This window comes from Narcine bancroftii, chromosome 5, assembly GCF_036971445.1.
Source record: "Narcine bancroftii isolate sNarBan1 chromosome 5, sNarBan1.hap1, whole genome shotgun sequence".
Lineage (NCBI taxonomy): Eukaryota > Metazoa > Chordata > Chondrichthyes > Torpediniformes > Narcinidae > Narcine > Narcine bancroftii.
In genome coordinates, this window is record NC_091473.1 from 222,801,387 (window position 1) to 222,825,093 (window position 23,707).

The 23,707-nt window shown below is 39.9% G+C and overlaps 1 protein-coding gene across 1 annotated transcript in view; it reads right to left on the reverse strand.

The window, feature by feature from the left end:
- Positions 1–525: 525 nt before the first annotated feature.
- LOC138765537 (bcl-2-like protein 15) overlaps positions 526–23,707 on the reverse strand; it is a 47,479-nt gene continuing 24,297 nt past the window's right edge. Inside the window, exons 4-6 of the mRNA XM_069942567.1 lie at positions 8,259–8,383; positions 5,726–5,941; positions 526–1,362 (exon numbers count right to left, since the gene is read on the reverse strand). Coding sequence (XP_069798668.1) covers positions 1,342–1,362; positions 5,726–5,941; positions 8,259–8,383 — 362 coding nt within the window. The 3' untranslated portion in view covers positions 526–1,341. The remainder of the gene's footprint in view (positions 1,363–5,725; positions 5,942–8,258; positions 8,384–23,707) is intronic.

Here is a 23,707-nt window from a genome sequence, read left to right on the forward strand (position 1 = left end):
TTATCAAAGTTTCTATCTCACAAATTCTCTCATGCATATTCTCAATGTCACCTGCTTTTGCACGTATCCAAATAGTCAACCAATCATTCACAAGCATGGTTGGCGTAGGTGGCACAGCTGGAATAACGGTTAGTGCAATGACCTTACAGTGCCAGCGATTGGGACCGGACCACAGTTCAAATCCCGCGCTGTCTGTAAAGAGTTTGGTACCTTCTCCCCGTGTCTGTGTGGGTTTTCTCTGGGGGATCCAGATTCCTCCCGCTGTTCAAAATGTACTGGGGGTGTCGGTTACCGGGGTGTAAATTGGGCAGCATGGACATGTGGGCCGAAATGGCTTGTTACCGTGCTCTATGTCTAAATTTTTAAAAAATACCATCAATTCGTAGAAATAAATGTTTACACTGGCATTCATTAATTCCACCCATCCACTTGCCCTTATTCCTAAAAAGATAAATGTTAAACAGAATGCCCATTTAACTCATTCAGATATCACTGAGAGTATGATGTGCACAGCAGAGGCTGTGGCATTTTCAATGTGTTTAATCTAATACTTTCAATGCATTACAGATAAGTTCCTTGAATATGACAACCTGAGAAAAATGGAAAAGCTGAGGCTTCAGGCCTTACACTTAAATTTAAATTTAGACAGACAGCACAGTAACAGGCCCTTCTGGCCCATACCACCTAAATACTTCAATTAACTTACAACCCCCATAAGTTCTTTCGAAAGGTGGGAGGAAACCAGAGCACCCATGCAGACAAAGGGAAAATGTGTAAACTCCTTACAGACAGAGCCAGATTGGAACCTCAGTTGCTGGTGCTGGTAATAGGATTATGCCAACTGCTACACTAACCATGCGGCCAGGGCAATGAGAGTAGCAATCTTTATCTGTGATGTAGATACAGAAGCACTTACTCACACTTGGAAAGGTGGAGATGGCTGTGACCCAAAGTTATCACGACATAGGAAAATATGCATGATATCAAACACAATGTTTGTCTTACAATATATTATGTCAATTTGATATGGTATAAGACAAAGGAGGAAAAACCCAACCCCAACCCACCAATTTTCCCTTGCAACCACTGCAACCGTGTCTGCCTGTCCCGCATCAGACTTGTCAGCCACAAACGAGCCTGCAGCTGACGTGGACATTACCCCTCCATAAATCTTCGTCCGCGAAGCCAAGCCAAAGAAGATCCAAGGATGTGATATATTGTAAGACAATGGTTCAGTACAAAATGTGACTTTTTATCATTTCTCTGCCATGTTCTTTCTTATGGGATGGCGGTGACAGACAGCTCTTGAGTAGATGTACCAGTGGATCTCTTGGATACTTCTCATTTAATGTCAATGTTTTCCTGAAAGAAAGGAAAGGTGATTGAACAGATGGAATTGTGACTACTGCTATTGATGTATACTGCCTATTGTTTACATTTCTTACTGTGTATAACATTTACAATCCTAATGTATTCTTCTTCTCCATGAATACTCCTTATGTGTGTTGGCTCCTTTCCTGTAAATACTCTTTCACGAAATACACTACTTTCCATTTATTCTTCTTCAAGTACACTACTTCTCCATGTTATCTATTCCTGTGTAGCATCCTTTGCATGCACCTTTGCTTCCAGGGTAGTAATTCTCATGTATACTCCATTCCATGTGCTCTCCTTGTATATCTTAGTCCTCATTTGCATCCCCCTTAGATACTGTTACAGAGTTCTGTGTTGTGTATTGACCTATGTGTTGAGTGATTTTATGTTAAAAAGTGACAGTTTGCCTTAGAGAGCCAAGGTGAAGGTGGACTGCTGAGAGAGTGGGAGACAGACTGAGCATGTGCAGAAAATGATCTAAAAATTTCTGGACTTGGATGATAAACCACCACTGGGTGGTGCTGAGGAGTGGAATGAGGCCCAGAGCATGAGTCATGGTCTGGAGGACAGTTTAGAATGTTAGGATTTCAAAAAGGATGAACATTCCAAAGGCAGCCAGAAGGGTCCGGACCAAGCCAGTGGTTCCTCTCTCTGCAAGCAACACAAGACAACTTCGAATTTTGTGCTCTCTCTCTCTCTCTCAGAGATCTTTTGGCTTCAGTTTACCAAACAAACGAAATTTTGTTTATGATCTTTGCTTTGGTGGAGATTGGTTTTGTGAGTCTTGTGTGTTTTGTGTTTGTTTTCCTATGGGCTGGTTGGAAATATAACTTAGACTTTAATTACATATGTTATATCTAGGCAGGGGAATTTATTAGTTTTACACTGTTATAGAAATTTGCATAGTAACCAGTGGGCATTGTTATAAAAGGGGATTAATGAATTATGAATTAAAGTTTGAAGGTGAATTTTTTTTGTTAATAAAGTAATTGTTCATCTTTACCCCTGTGTGATGTCTTCTTTGTAGTTGCTGGTTTGATCTTGTAACAATACCTACTTACAGCCTTTTCATATTTCCCCTTCTCGTCCTATCATTTTCTTTAGTGCAACCATTCATGTTTACTCCACAATGCATCCTTCTTTATGTGTATAGATTACGTCACCTGTGTACTTTGTCTCACAAACTCCTCATATGCACTTCTCTGACGTAATTCCTTTTTCAGAAAACTCTCGCCTACTATTTTTATCATAAATATTTCACCAATAAGATCATAAGACATAGAAGCAGAAAAGGGCTATTCAGCCCATCGAGTCTGCGCCACCATTTAATAATGAGCTGATCCATTTTCCCACTTAGCCCCAATGCCCGGCATTCTTCCCATAACCATTGATGCCCTGGTTAATCAAGAGCCTATCAATCTCTGCCTTAAATACACCCAATAATCTGGCCTGTGGCAACAAATTTCACAGATTTACCACCCTCTGGGTGAAGAAATTCTTCTATAACTCTGGCCAACTCCCTTCAATCCTGAAATTGTACACTCTTGTCCTAGACTCTCCCACCATGGGAAACAACCTTTCTACATCTACTCTATCCATGCAAAGCATTTAAAATGTTTCAATGAGTTCCCCTCTCATTCTCCTAAATTCCAATGAGCACAGGCCAAGATATGTCAAACACTCCTCATTCCTGAAATCATCCTCTGCACCCTCTCCAACATCATCACATCCTTTCTTAAACAAGGAGCCAAAAACTGCTCACAATACTGCAAGTGAGGTCTCACCAGTGCCTTATACATTCCCCCACCCCACCCCTTCTCATGAACAAACACATACATGTGCACTCACATCTTCATTTATTCCCCTGTTTATGAACACATGCTCATGTATTTTTTATTCCATTTATTCCTTACGCACTCTTTTTTCTTGTTGCACTCTTTATTTAAAGTCGGAGTCGAACACACAGAAACTGGCCCTTAAGCCTTCCATGTGCACATTGACCTTAATGCACCACTACTCCGAACCCATTTGCCTGCATTTTCCCCATATCTTTCTGCACCACACCTATTTAAGCGTCTCAACGTACTTCCCTTCTCATGTGCATTCTTTCTCTTGTGCTTCAGCCAGCTAATGCCCCCTTCACATTTGCATTTTCCTGTACATGTCACATTAAAGGCACTTCTTTTCATGTTAACTCTAATGTACTATTATAGAGATATAGAGAGATAACCCTTCAGCCTACCGTAGGAGTGAAAAGGATAAAATAAAAGTTAATATTTCTACTTTAAAAAATGCATAAGTAGCCATCTTCTAGAATAGTGGTTTTCAAACTACTCCCCCCTAAACTCATATTCCACTTTAACTAATCCCTATGCCATTAGTACTCTGTGATTAGAAAGGGATTGCTTAAGGTGGTATCTGAGTGGGAAGGGAATCACTGCTCTAGACCCAATTGTTACTGAAAATATTTTGCTTGAGAAAAATTGTCATTGGCCCATTTCCTTTGGAGTTATGAAACTGTGCACATAATGAGTCAATTAGGTATGATTAAAATTTTTTCTTCCATTCACTTACCACCTTAAGCAATCCCTTACTAATCACAGAGCACATACTGGAATTCTTTGTCAGAAGATATTGACCCATTAAAACATTCAACTGCAACATTCAACTGAGTGTCAGTCTCCCTCAGTAATGAGTTTCATATTCTCTCCAAGCGGCCACATTTCTCCTTATTTCCTGTTGTATTTATAGATAATTGGTTGGATATTCCCACGAGAAAACATTTTCCTAGAATATCTGCCATCCCCAACCCAATCATAGTCGTAAAGGCCTTTATTAGTTCTCCAGTAAGTTTTAAACAAAATACTGCATATACCGAAAAGCTGAATTTAAGCAGAAAATATGGAGAGAAAAACAAGGTTAATTTTTCAGGTCTATGACCTTACACCTGAACTCAAAAAAAGTCATTTATTTATCTATTTTTAGCCAGCACATTTCTGAACTCTTTGCTTGGTTGTCATCTTTGTAAATCTTTTTAATGGCCTTTGTCCAATGTTACCATGGTTCCCCCTCCCATGGTACTGTGCACTCAAAGATTTGGACTGATTACCTTTACATTACTCTTGTTGTTCATCATTCTGTTCTCAAGAAAGTCCATGATATCTAGGCTTTGTGTTGTGCAGGTAGCTGTCTAATTAGGCCAATCTGGGCTCAAACATTTTTTTCAAAACATGACAAATGTGTACTATTTCTGATGGGCCCTTCTTTTGATGTGTACTGCCCTTACATCCCCTCCCCATATACTCATCCAGTGTTCCCACTCCCAGGTCTCTGCTTCTCTGTAGTTCACATCTTATTTACACCACTCTTGATGCAAATTCCTCCTGCCATTCACTTCACTTCATTTACATGCCGCTTCATTTTCAGATCCCCTCATGTATGCTCCGTGATATACACTTCTCCTCATGGGATTTCCTGATCAACACTTGTTCTCATGTCATCTGTCCATGATGTACATTTCTGATGTGCACAGTGTCATATCCACACCCCTCATATCTTCAGTCTTACCTATCCGGCCCCCTTTTTCCTCAATAACCTGTACCCTTCTTCATATGTCCACCTTCCCTCCTGTGCATATCCATCCCCATCCATTCCTCATGCATTCCCATTCATAAATTCTGCTGCTTTTATCTTAATCCAACTTTTTTTGGAACCAATATCCCTCATGGGCATTAATCCCCATGACCATTGATTCTCATAGAATCTTGTGAGCAACCTTTTCATTTAACCTTCTGAAATGTATAATTCCTTCCTTTGCATACACATAAGCAATCCTAAGCAATCCAATGTGACCCTTATTATATGGCTGAGTTCATCCAACATTTCTGTATGTTTCACTACAATCACATCGTCTGCAGACTTTTGTGTTTCGACCCTTATTGTGCGACCTGCTCCCCATGTGGGTACCTTCTCGTGTGCATAATTTACCCTGTGTGATCCTTCCCATATACACTGCTATCCTTGTGCAATCCTGTGCGCTACTAGCCATGGTCACCCCTCTTTCCCATGAGCAATCCATTCCATGTGCAGCACCCTCTTCCTTCATTAGTTGTCGTGTCTACATTTTCCTACCTGCATTCCTCCCCACAAGCCCTCTTCATTTTAACATCTGAATTTTAGCTGGAGGCAATGGTGAAAGTGAAGACTTTCTCTCAAGAGGTTTGAGGGAAAACCACAATGAATTTAGATAAATATTGGAGACTTTTGAACTCTTGAATCACCATTTTCCACTTGGTCATCTCAGTGCCCTGTTAATTAAGGTGGAGCACCAGTCAACCTTTTTATCACTTACCCATCCATTAGATGTGTTCACCCAGGTTTCCAGACTGCTTGCAATGAAGTTTGTCATGGCTGTCTTAATCTCTTCAATGAGATTTGGAGCCTGCTTCAAAGTTTGGATTCCCAATGAAGCTGAGATCTTCAGCAGATTTTTCTCAGATTCAAATTCCTTCTCATTGGACCTTTTTTGGCAAATGATGTTCACCGTGTTGGAAAATAGCTCACATGCCTCAGGAGTTAAAAGAGGAGAGAGAGAATTCACTTAAAATATGTTAATTTCTCTCACCCTGAATGTCACTCAATCATGGCCATCTTTACCTCGCTCTAACCTCAGAATCCATTAACCTTCCTCTTGTGCCTCCACAAATGGCAGTTCTGTCTTCAGTTGCCAAGGCCCTAAACTCTGAAATTCCTTCCATTGGTTTTGGAGAAGATTGGGTGTTGGAGTTTCATCCATGGACTTCAGGATCAAAGTCCAGGTTGACATCCCAGAATAGTGGTGAGAAATAACAATCGAGGCTTTATAGCCTGTCAACAATTTCTGAAATGTTGACATTATGGTAATGTTGGAAATAATGGAAGCCAATTTACCCTCAGACCCCAAAATTGCAATATTACAATCCCCAGGTAATATGTTTCTGTGATGTGAACAGTCTGTCATTCTGAAAATATTTGAAGCTATTAGAAAAGCTAACAGAATGTTATTATTTTAGTGTTAAACAGGAAAGTCTGTAGTGCCGTGATTTTAGTGTAATGCACAAGAATACTGGAGAAGCTGAGCAGGTCCTGCATCATCCAGAGGAAACAAAGGTATATAACCAACATTTTGAGCCTGAGCCTTTCGTCAAGGTATGAGCAGAAAGCAGGCAGGGGAGCATGATTAAAAAGGTGGAAGGAGGAGGGAAGAAGGAACCAAGGGGAGGAGGACAGGTCAACAGGCAAGAGGGAATTGAATTTGAAAGAAGGGAATTATAGGTTTAGTTATTAGATCATTGGTGAGACCACATCTGGAATATTGTGTATAATATATGGAAGGATATGCTTGAAGAATGAAGGAATGGGTTAATGGACGTACTTGGAATGGGCAGGTTGGTTTTATGAGTAATGTTTGGAAAAATTTGGCTTGCATCATTGATGTTTGTAAGAATTAGAGGGAATTTGGTGGAAGCATGCAAGCTGTGAGATCGTGATATTCTGATAGTACAGAAAATGTTTCCTTGGAGGAAAATCTAGACACTCTTCAATAAAATGTCATTAGTGGGGGGTCCCTCACAGCCCCCTTGGGGGGCCTCACAAAATGAAGGACGAAGACAGCAATCCAGCAGGCTGCACGAGGCCCGCAGCGCTGCCCTCCAATTGGCCACAACTAAAGGAGCCTAACTGGCCTATCAGGGAAAGCGGATCACCAACACACCAATCAGCGCTGAGGGGGATTTGACACGCCCCTCAGCTTGAGAATAAAAGCAGGGCTGTGAGCCCAATAAAGCTCAGTGTTAACTACACTCAACTGGGTTTGGTTGTTTTTTCTGGGAACAGTGCGTTCTTTCTGAGTTAACCTGCATGCAGTTGTAACCTCTCCTGCGCTATAGGCTCTGTAGAGCCATAGCTTGTAGCAGCTAGCTACACACAATAGACAATAGACAATAGGAGCTGGAGTAGGCCCTTCGGCCCGGCCAGCACCGCCATTTTACAGATCATGGCTGATCACTACTATCACTCACTTAAAAATTGAAATGACAAAACAATTTTTCTCTCAATTTGTGAGTTTTTGGAACTTAGGATAATCTTTGAATATTTTGAAGACAGAGGTAGGGAGATACGTGAGAAATAAAGGTATGAAAGGTTACTGAGGGGAGGTGGGAACACAGAGCAAATGTTATAGTTAGTTTAGCCATGCTCTTATGAATGACAGAGTGGGCTTGAGAGGCCAAGTAACTTGCTCCTGTTCCTAATTCACTTGTTAATATGGTTAAAGAATTAATAATAGCTAAGATTCAGGGAGAACCTATTCCAGTGGTCCTCTTTAAACAACAATATGAGATCCTTAACCACCTATGAGGTTAAACTAAATTCAACACCACTAACAGGCCAGCACTGACTGAAAGTATTGCTTATCTGACTGACCAGAACTGGCACTTGCCCAACTAATGGGAACTAGTTAAAGATGACATGTACATTTCTCAAACACTGTATCGTGCATTTTTGTCTTATGTGTCTGTATCCTGCACTTTTGTTTTATTGTAACATTATGTCTTGATTCTTTCACTACCTGCAGCATGATGTGGAGGTTGATTTGCCTGGATAACATGCAAAACATACATTTTCACAATATATATGTACATGTGACCAACAATTCAATTTAATTATGCAAATGGCCCATATCCTGCTCACTCCGTGTTCTCCACATGTTCAGAATGCTATCAAAGACATTTTACTCATCATTTTAATTCAACTGTCTGACATTGATTACATTGCAATCTCCCTGTGATAGCATCACTGAAGATCCTGTATTTGGGAGAAATGGAGGGATAAGTTCATCCACCAACCTGCTCCATTGTATGTCTTGCTGCCAGTGTCTGAAATTCAGCCGTGAAGGAATTCAAGCACTCCTTATCTATCAAGTCTCCAGTCTGCTGTAGAATCTGAACTATGGATTTGATTGCATTCTTCTCTAGAACACAGAAGAGTCACAAAATAAAAATAATTGCAAGTGCAAGAAATCTGAAATAAAAATGTGAGTACTAGAATTACTCAGCAGCTCAGATAGCATCTATGGAGAGAGGAGCAGAGACATAGATTAAAGTATGTGACAAGCTTCAGCATGGTAGGCTAGTCCAGTAGGTTAAGTGGACTTTACAGAAACTATGGAGAATGCTATGCACATTTTACAATTTTACAAAGCTTCTGACCTTTCTGCAAAGTTCACAGAGAGGTCACTCCTGAGAAGTTTGTTTACCTAAAACAACAGATGGGAGCAAAAGACTAACTCCTATTGTTTGCTGGAGAAGATGGGGGTTTTGTGGCAAGTGAGAAAGTCACATTGGCTTTCTAGCAGTCTCAGATGGAGAAAGAGAGAGAGGGGCAAAACAAGCTCTCCCAGCTAGTGTGTGACACTGAAAGCAGCTGAACAGGGCAAGCCAGGAAGCTGGTTGAAACTGAAGAAAAGCTCCAGAGAGGCAGATGGCTGGAAGTGCTATCTGTCTGATGTTTCTCTTGGAATAAGGGGAACAGAAAGGAATTCTGTGATAGCCTCAAAAAAAAGAAATTACCAAATGGAGAACCCTGATGGGGCAAATTTAATCAGCAAGACATTGAGGTGACTAATGGTGGTACCTCAGTTGTGGAAATCCTGGAACAACAAATCTCTCTCTGCAAACCCTACAAGAATCTTCCTGAGCGGTAAACATTTACCTTTCGAGCACCAAAGCCTGGTGATCTTTATACATGTTAAATTCTGTGCACAGTATAAGAATTGCCTGCAACCAAAGAACTTGGAAGAATGAGAAGTGAGATTGAACTGTGAACCAAATAACTTTTCTTACATTTACACACATCACATATACCTGCGCTTAGAATTAGAAGTTGGGTTTAGTTAAGTTAATAGAGATAAGTTAAAGTTTGATTCTGTTTTCATGTTTAAAGATAATTAAAAACAACTTTTGTTTAAGTAACCATTTGTTGTGGTGAATATCTATTGCTGCTGGGCTTTGGGTCCTTTTGGCTCGTAACACTAGCATTTTAGAAAGGAGAAAGGGGTAGGAGTCATAGAGCCATTGAAAATAGGTGCAGAATTAGGCTATTTAGCCCTTAAAGCCTCCACCACTACACTGTGACTCTCAATCTGGACTTCCCAACATTCTTCATGCATCTAATCCGTCTAGTTCTATCAGAATTTTGTACGTCTCAATGAGATTTCCCCCCCACCCCCTCTCTTTCATTCTTCTAAATTCCAATGTGTAACACTTGTCTACCCAGTCTTTCTTTGTATATCAGTTCTGCTATCTCAGGAATCAATCTGATGAACCTTTGCTGCACTCTCTCAATAGCAAGAGTGTCCTTCCACAGATTAGGAGACCAAAATTGGACATAATACTCAAGTTGTGGGCTCAACAAGGCCCCATATAATTGCATTAAGACTGCCCTGCTTCCATATTCAAAACCTCTTGTTATAAAGATCAACATGTCATTTGCTTTCTTCACCACCTGCAGATGGCTATTATACTCAGGTCCTGCTGCACCTCCCCTTTTCCTAATTTGTCATCTTTCAGATAATAATCTCTCTTCCATTATTGCACAGAATGAGTAATCTCATATTTATCTTTATCAGCCATTCCCAACCTTTTTTCAGTTATGGCCACTCTCTCAAGCTCTGCTCAAAGTTTATGTGCCCCCTTTCCTGTGAACCAGTCAAGTTTCCGTTTCTTCTGTAGCTCTCTCCTAATGAGTACATTGAAAAAAAATCAGTAATATGTACCATATATTTCAGCATACAAGTCGACCGGCAGACATTGGGTCCCCATTTACAGCCTCATTTTAATGGTTTTATCATATATCGGGTGAATAAGTCAACCCCCCAAAATTTGCGATGACTGAGCTGTTGGGCATTGGCTGAGGGTAATTGTTATCATGGAAGTTCCAGCAAAACATCAAAAATATGAAAGTGATAGAAATGGCCAAGAAATCGAACAACTGCGCTGTTACAAGAAAATTTGATGCATACGAGAAGTTGGTAAGAGATTGGAGAAAGAAGAAACTTTAAGAAAAATACCAAAAAGGTAATGTTTGATGAGAAAAGGAATCACTCGTTGGCTAGAGTTGGGAAATTGTATTGCAGAATGGGTACGTGACAGGGGCAAGATCGCTACATAGTCACCCAAAACAAAATAAGAGATTTTGCACTGAAGTGTGTCAAGTCGCACCCAGAACGCAGTAAAGATTTTGAGGCTACAGTCGGCTGGTGTAACCATTTCATGAACAGGAAAAATCTGGTATTATGACAAAAAATAAAAATTGCTCAGAAACTACTAAAAGATCTTGATCATAAAATGTTTTTCACCAGTTTATTATACGGAACCGGCAGGAACACCAGTTTGCATTGGCAAATATTGGAAACATGGACGAAACCCCCATGAATTTTGACATGAAAGGCAATAGAACAGTGGAATAGAAAGGTGTTAAAACTGTGCAAACCACAAGTACAGGCCATGAAAGGACTAGGTTTACCGTGGTGTTATCGTGCATGGCCAACGGGACGAAGTTAAGACCTATGGTAATCTTCAAAAGCAAAATTAAACCAAAAATGAAATTCCCTGCAGGTATTTTTGTACATTTTCATGAAAAAAGATGAATGGATGAAAATGGTGTAAAACTATAGATAGACAATGTGTGGAACAGACGGCCAGACGGTTTACGCAAAGAATGGAGTTTGTTGGTCCGGGATATGTTTCTTTGCCACTTAACTGAGAACACTAAAAGTAAAATAGCACTACATAATACTCACATGGCGGTTATCCCAGGTGGTTTGATGTCTCTATGGCAACCTCTTGATGTTTGCTTGAACAAACCATTCAAAGACCACGTGTGTCAAGAATGGAATACTCGCAGGGGTGCAGGGCTAATTTTTAGGTGCCGGAGCTGACAAAATGCCTGCCATTTCCTATGTCCTCTCTCTATATATGTCACACCCAATTTGTGTACCTGCTCATGACATGAATAGGGCAAGGAAGATGCCTTGTACATGTCAAGCACTAAACTTATAATGTCAAGCACTAAACGAAAATGAAAGAAAAGTATTTCATGGTTCCACTCAATTAATCTGTCAATTAATTCCAGTGAGGAAAGGATTGTCTAATCCCCAAAATATGCCATGTCACTGCCCCTTGCATTCTTAGGTCTCTCCCTTGTTTCTCTCTTTAAAATGCCATCTCTCTTTCTGTACATACCTTGAGGTTGTCCTGCCTCTCCACATCATGAGTTTTTCTCTCTTTATGTCTGTCTGTCCTGGTCATTCTTTCTCTCTGTGGGGATTGCCTCTTGTTTTGTTCCTTTCTCTTGCTTTCCTGGTCATTCTTTCTTCCTCCACCCAAACCCTCAGATCACTACTCTCATTGTTCCTATTCCGTGGCTCTCACTTCCTTTCTTGCGCCTCTTACATCTATCTGGGCTGCGTTTCCTTCCAACCTGGATTTGTCCTCTCTCTCACTATGACATCCCTTTGTTCATTCTTCTCTCTCCACCTCCCCCCACCTGATTTGGGGCTCTCTAGAAATCTCCCTATGCTAAGGGATCTATGCTAAGTCCCTATCTCTCTCTTTCTTGTCCTAAAGCTTGCTTTAACCATATCTTGGGTCCCACTCCATCCCATGTATCTCCTCTAACCTGTCTTACACTATTCAAGGTCTGTTGATCTTTCTCCCCAGTTTCCCTCTTACCCAGGACTCTCTATTTCATATTTTTCTCTCTCCTGGGGTTCCTCAATCTATCCTGTTTCACTTTATCCCATCTCCTCCCTCACTGTCCCTAATCTCCTTTTCGATTTATCTTTCTCACTATCCCAGTCTCTCTTTTTCTGCTGGGTCTCCTTATCACTCAATAATTTCTATCTCTCCCTCTCGATCCTGGGTTTATCTCCTAGGTTTATACCCACCCCATCTCTCTCTCTCTTTCTCTCTCACACACATGCAAATCTGTCTCTCTCAATGTTGACTCTTTATTCTGAGTCTATCTCTCTATCCCATGCTTCTATCCCATGCCTCTCTCGCTCTCTCTCTATCCAGTTCCTTTCTCTGCCCCTCATCTAGCACCTTTTTCTCCCCCCATCGTGTGTCTCTCCATTTTTTCCTGTGTCTTTCTCTTAACTCACTAGAACAAAATTGAACCCAGCCAAAGGCTACTGAGAAATAAAAAATATAATTTCTACTTGAGGACTAATTTTTGAATGGAATATTGTTATCAGTTTGATCCATTCAGTAAGTGGCGAGCACAGCTGAATTGATAAGAGGCGGGTGAGATGGAATATCGGAGCCTCCTCTGCCAGGACCTTACATTGCAGTCCCAACCAAATGACAATGTCCCTCTCTGGATAAATATTGTGGGATTTAGTGGGCATGTGGTGTCCTCACTCACACACATTGGAGTACTGCAGTGGTAGAGGATATCCAGCAATCATTCCCTCAACATGCGGACTGGCCACCATTTGTGATTCACTAATGCCTGTGTGCCAAATGGAATGTTGGGGAGCAGACAGAATTTTGATTTATATTCTAAAACTTGTTGGGAGAGGAATGTTTTCTCGAATCTACAAGCACATCGCCCTCATGCTGGAGCAGAGCACCTTCATAAAAAAAGGACCAATTTGATGTGGTGTGTGCTGCATCACTTGATATGCTGTGTGACTTTGTGGTCAAAGCATGGGATAAAGTGAAAGTAGAGATTGTAATAAAATTGTTTACAAAGTGCAGTATCTCTTGTGCAATTAATGGCACTGGAAGCTGCTCATCAGATACAGACTGGGACCCATATGACTTTTTAAATAGTGAGAGGGTGGATGTGCTTGCCATGATCTTTGCCTCTGACGAAGATAGAGGTAGTGATTTTGAAGGATTTTAAATGTGTTTTGTTTTAATAAAAATTTCAGGGGGGCATGGCCATGAGAAGGACCTAGACAGATGTGTTTTGATTGAGCTCTTCATGAAGACTATTAAAAAGATGGTTAAAACTTTAAAATAAAATAAAAATTTAAACTAAAAGATGGATAAAGCAACTACTAAGAAAGCAAGCCAGCCAAGAACAAAAAATGAAAAATTTTCTACTCAGCCAGGAACATGGAGCGAAAGCCTGAAAGAGAGCAGTGCAAAAGTGGTTTTGGAACCAGCAGACCCCGGCAGAGCGGGGAGTCAGGACAAGAACTAAATATTATCCTGGAGAAAATGGAAAACTGGAGCATCCAATTTATTGGCATTGAAAATGTAATGAGAGATATGATTGAAAGGATGACTGAAATTAAAAAAATCGATGAAGATTTAATGGAAAGAATGGACCAAGCAGAAACAGACTTGATAAGCTAAAAGCTTTGGAGAAAGATGCAAAGCAATGGGTGTCGGACAGACAAGGTCAGCTGGACAAGATCAACCACATGGAGAATTTTAGCAGATGAAATAACGTCTGAATTATTAGACTGAAAGAAGGAATTGAGGGGAGATCCGTTGAACTTTGAATTGTGGATCCTGCAAGTGCTGGGAGAAGACAAATTCAGAGAAAAATTGCACATTGAAAGGGCTCACCAGACCCTCAGACCCAGAAGACCCAGTGATCAGTGACCACAACCAGTCCTGGTAAGACTTTTGATTTACCAGGAACGGGAGAGAATTCTGGGAGCAGCATATGAATACTCTAAGCAAAATGATTGCCTGCTGGAGATTGACCATGAAAAAGTTCTATTTTTCCAAGATTTTAGTCTTAGTTTGATTAAGCAAAGGAATAAATTTGATGATGTAAAAAGACAATTGTGTTCTGAAAACTTTAAATATTCGATGATATACCCCGTGACTCTGAGGGTTGAAGTAGCAAAAGGTCATTGATAATTTTTCAAGACTAAGAACGAGGTGGAAGACTTCCTGCAAGGTTTATGAAAAGACTAAGGTTGCCATAGAAGAAGACTGTGAAGACTGTTTACAATGGGACTAAAGTAGAACATTAAAATTTATTAGTCTTATGTTAATTTGATTAAAGGGCTGGTGAAGAGGAGGTGGGTCTTGGCATACCTAAAAAAATTAAAGGCAGATATAGTCTTTCTACAAGAAATGCATCTTATCAAATTGGAACATGCTAAATTAAAAAGAGGATGGGTGGGACGAGTAATATCATCTACATTTGGCTCAAAAGGAAGAGAAGTAGTGATCCTAATTAACAAAAATATATCAATAATAATAGAAGGGACACTGACTGACCAAGCTGGAAGATTTGTAATGGCACATTGTAAAATTTACACAGAATCATAGATGTTTATGAATTTTTGTGCACTAAATTATGTCAATGAAGCCTTTATAAATGATATTTTTTTAAAAACAGCAGAGGAAAGAGAAAATACACTGGTCGGAAGAGACTTCAATTTCTGTTTAGATCCAATACTGGATAAATCAGCCAGAACAGCGACAAGGGCAAAAGCTGCAAAAATGACACTATCATTTATGAAGGATTTAAATTTGATTGATATATGGAGGCAGCTTAACCCCGAAGAAAGAGAATATTTGTTCTACTTAAGGGTACATCATTCATATATAAGGATAGATTTGTTCTTAATATCTGCCCAGTTAAAAAGTAGAGTGGTAGAATTGGAATATCTGGTGAGACTTCTATCTGACCATTCACTATTAACTTCAACTGTTGCAATAATGGAAAAACAAGAAAATGTATACAGATGGCATCTCAAGGCCACATTGTTGAAAAGGAGGGACTTTTGTGAGTTTATTAAGAGACAGATAGAACTATTTTGTGAAACCAATCTTTCGACCACTGACAATAGCTTTTTTAATATGGGATTATGCTTCAAGCTTATCTAAGAGGACAAATTATTTCTTATACAAAAAAATTTAAGAGAGAGTATGCTACAGAACTAAATGGTCTATAGAAAGATATAGCAACATTGGAAAAAGAATACCAGAGAACAGGGTCACAAGAAAAATATAGACTGTTAGAGAATAAAAAATTGAAATATAACACATTATGAACATATAGAATGGGAAAATATATTTAAAATGAAACAAAAACATTATGAAGTAGGGGAATGGGTGCATAAAGTCTTATTTTGGCAGTTAAAGGCAGAGGAGTCATCTAAAATGATAAATGCAATAAAAACAGGTGGATATTATAACATACAATCAAAAAGAAATAAATAATACCTTTAGACAATATTATATTAAACTATATAAATCAGAACTATTAGGAGATGAAAATGAGATGGATGAATTTTTAACAAATGTTGAATTACCAAAATTAGAGGATAGAAAAAGAATTGATTTAGATGCCTCTTTCACGAGAGAAGAAACCAAGAAAGCCTTGGGTACTTTACAAGCCAAAAAATCTCTGGCTGAGGATAGGTTTCGTACAAACAATTTAAAGACTTACTGAAGGATGTATTGAACCGGGCAATGGAGACCTATACCATCCCCGAATCTTTCTCAACTGCTATAATTCCAATTCTACTGAAGAAAAGTAGAGACCCATTAAAAACTATAAAACCATATAGAACTATATCCCTCCTAAATGCTGATTATAAAATATTGGTAAAGGCATTAGCTAATAGACTGGGACAATCTCTGCCAAAGTCAATACATACAGATCAGGTGGGATTTACTAAAGGAAGACATTCTTCAAATAGTCTAAGTAAACTATTCTTTCTTTGGCTTGGCTTCGCGGACGAAGATTTATGGAGGGGGTAAATGTCCACATCAGCTGCAGGCTCGTTGGTGACTGACAAGTCCGATGCGGGACAGGCAGGCACGGTTGCAGCGGTTGCAAGGGAAAATTGGTTGGTTGGGGTTGGGTGTTGGGTTTTTCTTCCTTTGTCTTTTGTCAGTGAGGTGGGCTCTGCGGTCTTCTTCAAAGGAAGTTGCTGCCCGCCGAACTGTGAGGTGCCAAGATGCACGGTTTGAAGCGATATTAGCCCACTGGCGGTGGTCAATGTGGCAGGCACCAAGAGATTTCTTTAAGCAGTCGTACCTCTTCTTTGGTGCACCTCTGTCTCAGTGGCCAGTGGAGAGCTCGCCATAGCACTCGATCTTGGGAAGGCGATGGTCCTCCATTCTGGAGACGTGACCCACCCAGCGCAGTTGGGTCTTCAGCAGCATGGATTGTGGACTCTGCCAGCTCGAGTACTTCGATGTTGGTGATGAAGTCATTCCAATGAATGTTGAGGATGGAGCGGAGACAGTGCTGATGGAAGCGTTCTAGGAGCCGTAGGTGATGCCGGTAGAGGACCCATGATTCGGAGCCGAACAGGAGCGTGGGTATGACAATGGCTCTGTACACGCTGATCTTTGTGTGTTTCTTCAGGTGGTTGTTTTTCCAGACTCTTTTGTGTAGTATTCCAAAGGCGCTATTTGCCTTGGCGAGTCTGTTGTCTATCTCTTTGTCGATCCATGCATCAGATGAACTGGTGCAGCCAAGGTAGGTAAACTGGTTGACCGTTTTGAGTTCAGTGAGCCCGATGGAGATGTGGGGGGGGGCTGGTGGTCATGGTGGGGAGTCGGAGGCTCGAGGTCGTGTTGCTGCCGCCGCCGGAGGCCCGGGGTCCTGTTGCTGCCGCCGCCGGAGGCCCGAGGTCGTGTTGCTGCCGCCGCCGGAGGCCCGAGGTCCTGTTGCTGCCGCCGCCGGAGTTTCTTTTTTAATTGTTGCCTATTGTATTACCTAAAAAATACTTTAAGTTGAATAATTACATAAGGCAATCCTAGAATTTCATTAGAAAAGCTAACATGGGACTATAAGTTGAGAGGATGTAGACTTCCAGACTTTAAGAAATACTATTCATCAGCATAAGCAAGATTTTTATCATTCATTTTTGAAGACAGTCCCCCTTCTTGGATCCAAATGGAATTGAATTCATTGGAAGAAACAGCAAAGGATTTTATTTATAAATGGAATGTTATGTTAATAACAAAAAAGACAGATAACCCTCTATTAATACATATTAGAAAATGGCAATAAATAAATAAGTATATTGGAATAAAAGCAGGCATATAATTAAGAACACCATTATGTAAAAATATACTGCTGCCCATGAATTCATGGTATGATAAAGGAATAAGATATATTGATGATTGTTATGTGGAGGGATCTCTCATGTCTTTTGAACAATTAAGAAATAAATACAGAGTGCCCAACAGGATTTTTTGTTTTCTCCAGCTAAGGTCATTCCTAAGAGAAAAATGGGGGCCAAGTTTGGCCCCACGAGAAATTAGTGGAATGAAATGAATGATTTGGATGGGGAATACACCTAAATTTATAACCAAGCTGTACTATGCTCTCCAGAATCAAAGTGCAAAACCAGGTTTACAGAGATCGAGAGAGAGATGGGAGTTGGATCTAGGTGTTGCAATAATGGAAGGATGTTGGTCTGATTGGTGTATAATTGACATCAGTTATAAATGCAAGTTACGGATTAGTGCAATATAATTTCCTACACCAATTATATCTCACACCGCAGAAGTTGCATAAATAAAAATCTGAAATATCAGAGATGCGTTTCAGGTGTGGGATAGAAATAGGAACGTTTTAACATGCTAAGTGGTTGTGTATGAAGATGGGAACTTTCCGGCAGGATATTACTGAAATATTAACAAGAATAATAGGGGTGACCTTACAGGTGATCTGGAACTTTGTCTTTTGGACAATTTTATTGAAATAAGTAATAAACTAACCAAATTCCAAATTTCGTTTGTTAGAATAGCCTTGCAAAAACTTGGAAATTGAACACTCCTCTACATGATGGACTGTTGAGATGAATAGCTGCATAGCCATGGAAAAAATTACATACAACTTAAAAAACAAATATGACATATTTATTAAGATATGGCAGCCATATTCAGATCATATGGGGCCCAATTGTAATTATAGATATAATAATGGTAACAATGAATGCTGCTAAAGAATGACTGCAGGTGACTTCTCCACATAGAATTCTTGATGGCAACGTAAATGTGAGATCTGACGGTGTGTGGATTTACACTGTGAAAGGGAGGGGGAAGAGTTGTTTGTTTTGTTTGTTTTTTGTAAAGAACAAGTTTTATTTATGATATATATACATATATACACATATATAGGAGAGTTTTCTATGTATATTTATGGAAAACATCAAAAATAAAATATTTAAAAAAAATAAAAATTCAGTCTAATATACTGGTAGCATGAAAATTTGTAGTCATTTTTTTTTGTTTTTCAGGGATTGACTTATATGCCAAATTGATGTTTTCTTTTGAGTTGAATTAAAGTTTCAAAAGTATATCTGGCATATAAGTTGACCCCCCCCCCATCCCCTTTTGAGAAGGTTTTGAGGGTTTCAAGACTTGACTTATACACTGAAATATATAACGTTTCATGAGATGAAAAGAAAACAAGACTTCTACCAAAATGTGCTATAGCTTCCTGGGGGTCATAGGGCTCCATTGAGAATGGCTGGTTGACATTATACTGCAGCTGCCATGCATTTGCCCATTCTCCTCATCTGCGTCAGTGACCGTGCAGTCTCTTGGAATCTTCTGCGCTCACACCTGCCACCCAGCTCCACATCATCAACAAACCTAGAGATATAACATTCAATTCTTTCATGTTGATTACTGCAGAAGGATCCTCATTATACAGCACCTACAGGGATTTCAGATTTCAGATATGTGAATTTTCCAGTTGACTGAGACTCACTCTTACTAATACACCTGCATTATGAGTATACCATTTAAAAGACAATGACCTGATAAAAGTTCACATTCATCAGGTAATTTCTGTAACTTGGAAAATTTAAATTCCAACCTCTGTCGCTGTTCGCTGTGTTACAGAATTCTATGTTGTGTATTGACCTATGTGTTGTGTGATTTTATGTTAAAAAGTGACAGTTTGCCTTTTAGAGCCAAGGTGAAAGTGGACTGCTGAGAGAGTGGGAGACAGACTGAGCATGTGCAGAAAATGATCTAAAAATTTTTGGACTTGGATGATAAACCACCATTGGGTGGTGCTGTGGAGTGGAAGGAGGCCCAGAGCATGTCATGGTCTGGAGAACAGTTTAGAATGTTGGGATTTCAAAAAGGATGAACATTCCGAAGGCAGCCAGAAGGATCCGGAACAAGCCAGTGGTTCCTCTCTCTGCAAGCAACACAAGACAACTTCAAATTTTGTGCTCTCTCTCAAAGATCTTTTGGCTTCAGTTTACCAAACAAACTGAATTTTGTTGATGATCTTTGCTTCAGTTGAGATCGAAGTTTTGTGAGTCTTGTGTGTTTTGTATTTGTTTTGTGTCTAAGTTTTTCTGTGGGCTGGTTGGAAATAATACTTAGACTTTAATTACATATGTCATATTTAGGCTGGGGAATTTATTAGTTTTACACTGTTATAGAAATTTGCATTGTAACCTGTGGGCATTATTATAAAAGGGGGGATTTTGAATTAAAGTTTGAAGGTAAATTTTTTAAAATAAAGTAATTGTTCATCTTTACCCCTGTGTGATATGCCTTCTTTGTGGTTGCTGGTTTTATCTTGTAACAGCTGTAACAGTGTTACACTAGCTGCTACGCTAACTGTGCCGCCATCATAATTAACTCCCTCAAAATTGGGTCGTCTTTTCTGCTGGGTCTGAAATCCAAATTTTGATACTGAAGTTTCAACACCGTGCCCATCTTCTCCCTTCCCCTCCATATCCTATCCCCATCCTGCCTGCTCCAATTCAAGTCTCCTAGTCAGGGCACAACTCTACCATCTTCCTCATGCTGATAATCTGATTCACCTTCATTCAAGTGTCCTGGTCAGGCCCTCAGTGTACCTTCATGTAAGTGGCACCAGTGAAAAGAATGCACATGCATTGCTAGTTCAGTTGGGCAAACTCGTGTGTGTCCAACAAAGTCTCAGTGCTCCCCCCTGGGATCCATCCGCCAGTCTTATACATTAGAAATATTTATTTATTTATTTATTTCCTCTTTTTTGCCACTTGTTTGAGTTTCTGGTTGATTGAATTGCAGACAATGGGGAATCAACTGTATTTTAAACAAATGGGGTCTCTGCACACTAATCTCTTGTGCAGAACTTTTATCAAAACCTTTCTGAAAGTTCAAATACGTTCTATTGGTCTCATCTTCAAAACATTCTTGATTTTTCAAGCATGATTTTGCTTTCGTAAATCCATGCTGACTTGGACTAATTCTGTCATTCCTTTCCAAATATGTCGTAATAACATCTTTAATAATTAACTCCAGCATATTTCCAATGACTAAAGTCAGGCAAACTAGCCTATACTTCTCTGATTTCTCCTTCACTCCTTTCTTAAAAAGTGGTGTCAGATTAGCTACCCTTCAATCCAAAGGATCTGATTCAGAGTGGAGTGAATGTTGAAAATAACCACTAATTCAACCATTATCTCTTGAGCGGCTCCCTTAAGTAGTCTGGGATGCAGGTTGTCATGCCCTGTGGGTTATCGATGGAACACCATCAATATACCCAACACAATTTAAAGATTGATAATGATTTCTGTCAGTTCCTTCTCTTTCCTAATCACTTGAATCCCTAGTATTCCCTTAATGTTATGTGTATCTTCCTTCGTAAGACAGAACCAAATAATTTATTCAATTGTGAAAACGCAACGCTGGAGAAACTCAACTGGTCAAACATCTTTATAGATCAAAGATAAAGATACATAACCAATGTTTCAGGCTTGAGGCCTTCATGAAGTTACCTTCATTCATCCCTTGATGAAAGGCTCAAGGCTGAAATGTTGGTTAAGTATCTTTGTCTTTGCTCTATAAAGGACACTGTTTGAACAGCTGACTTTCTCCAGCATTGTGTTTTTACTTCAACCATTGAGGACTTTCATGTTTAACTTTCATTTATTCAATTGGTCTGCCATTTTCTTGTTCCCCATTGTGAATTCCCCTGACTCTGACTGTAAGGGCCTACATTTGGTTTAACCTATCTCTTTTTCTTTACGTACTTACAGAAACTTTTATAGTCAATTTTTATGTTCCCTGTTAGTTTACTTTCATATGGTATTTTCCTCTTCTATTTAGAACTTTTCCTAGGTAATTTATGTACTCCTTCTTTGCTTTTAATGTTACTTCTGCATTCCCTCTTTAGTCACAGTTGAGTCCTGTTCCCAGTTTTATTTTTATGATACAGTTTTTGAAGTTCCTTTACATAATTTAATTTAATTTAGACATACAGCACGGTAACAGGCCATTTCAGCCCACAAGTCTGTATCGCCTAATTTACACCCAATTAACATCGTCCCCTGGTACGTTTTGAATGGTAGGAGAAAACCAGAGCCCTTGGAGAAAACCCATGCAGACACGGAGAGATCGTACAAACTCCTCACAGACAGCATGGGATTTAAACCTTGGTCCCAATTGCTGATCATGTAAAGGCATTGCGCTAATTGCTATGCCAACCGTGCTGCCCTATCTCTAAATACTTTCCACTGTTTATCTCCTGTCAGCCCATTAGGTGTAATCTCTTGCCTGTCTGTTGATATACCATCAATTACTCAAAAGACTATTGTAGAGAAATCAATAGGCTTGCATTCCCTTTTTAAAAACATTTTTTTGGTTTTCCATTAGGCTTTCATTCACTTAAGAACACAAGCACACCCCTATTGTTTGGTTGTCATGCACTGAGCTGCAGGGGGCTGTGGAACAGTCACCTTTATACAGCAGCCTGCGGGGAGGGCCACAGGTACAACCAGCCAATAGGCTTGCCTGACATCTATCCTAGCAAATTCACAGCTCTTATGGTTGCAGTTATCCTTCTTTACGTTCTGGACCCAAGTCTGAATTAACAGTTTCATTCTCCACCCTAATGAAAAAATCCACTTTTCCCCAAGAGGTATTGCCCAAAGATTGCTCATTAATCCTGTCTCTTAGCACAGTACTCAGTCAAGGATTGCTTGTTGACTTGTTGCTTCCCAGATATATTAGTCAAAGACACTGACACACTTGAGGAAATCCAGATGGGCTCGCCCAATCCACATGGATATTAAGGTCGCTCGTGATAACTGCTGTACCTTTACTGCATACTTCCCTTATTTCTTCCTTAATGTCCTCTTCAATCTCACTAGTGTAGTTTGGTGGTTTGTACACCAGTCTCCCTAATGTTTTGTGCCTTTTGTTTTTCCTCAATTCGACCCATAAAGATTCCAAACGATCCAAGTTGATGTCCTTCGTTACAATTGCATTACCTCCTCTTTAATGAACAATGCCACCCCACCTCCTTTATCGTTGGGTTTATACATTGAATATTAAATTCCCAGTCCTCTTAACCCTGGAGCCATGACTCAGTAATTTCAATTAGGCCATAACTGTGAACAATTATATTTGCTTTTAGTTCACCCATTTTATTGCAAATGCTCCTTGCAATGAGGTAGAGAACCTTCAGGCTCATTGAACAGTCTTACAGTGTTGTTAGAGAAATTGCACATAATATTCTGGCCTGACCAGTCTTCCATAAAGTTGGAACATGATATCCCATCTCATAGATTATGTACCCTGACCTATGAAGGCAAGGATGCCAGCATACCCTTTATCTACCTGTGTTGCTACGTTCAGTGAACTATGAACTTTAGTGCCTTACCATTTACTGTGGTTGTGTTGAAGAGAGTGCAGAGGAAAGTGTGCCCTGAAATGGAGGAATCAGGTAACTGAGAGAGATTGGGGAGGTTGAGCTTGTTTTCTGTGGAACAAAGGAGGCTGAGAGGTGACCAGATAGAAGTATAGATGGAGTAGATAGACAACATCTTTTTCTTACATTAGAGACATCAGAACAAGAGGCAAAAGATTAGGGTGAGAGGCAGGAGTTTTAAAAAAGATCTGAGGGATAGTTTTTTTTACCCAGAGAGTGGTAGATCTCTGGAACACGTTGCCAATGGAGGTGATGAGATCAGATACAATTACATTGTGTAAGAGGCATTTAAACAGATAAGACGCAGAAGGATGCAGTTCCAATGCAGGCAGTGGGGATTTGTGGCAAAATGGTCAGTGTGGACATGCAGGGCAAAGGGCCTTTTTCTATGCTATACGACTCCACGACTCTATTTCAGATTGTTGTGGTGAACTCTATCACAGACTTTCTCTTTGTTTCTCTGCCCCTCTCTCTTCTCTGCCACTTAAAATGTTTGATTTCTGACATTTCCAGGCCAATGAAAGTTCTTCATCCTGAAATGTAAAAATTGCTTGACATTGATGCTGCTCGACCCACCAGCATTTGTTGTTTCTCTGTTCAGTTTTTTTTTAACCCCTGCTTATGGCTATGA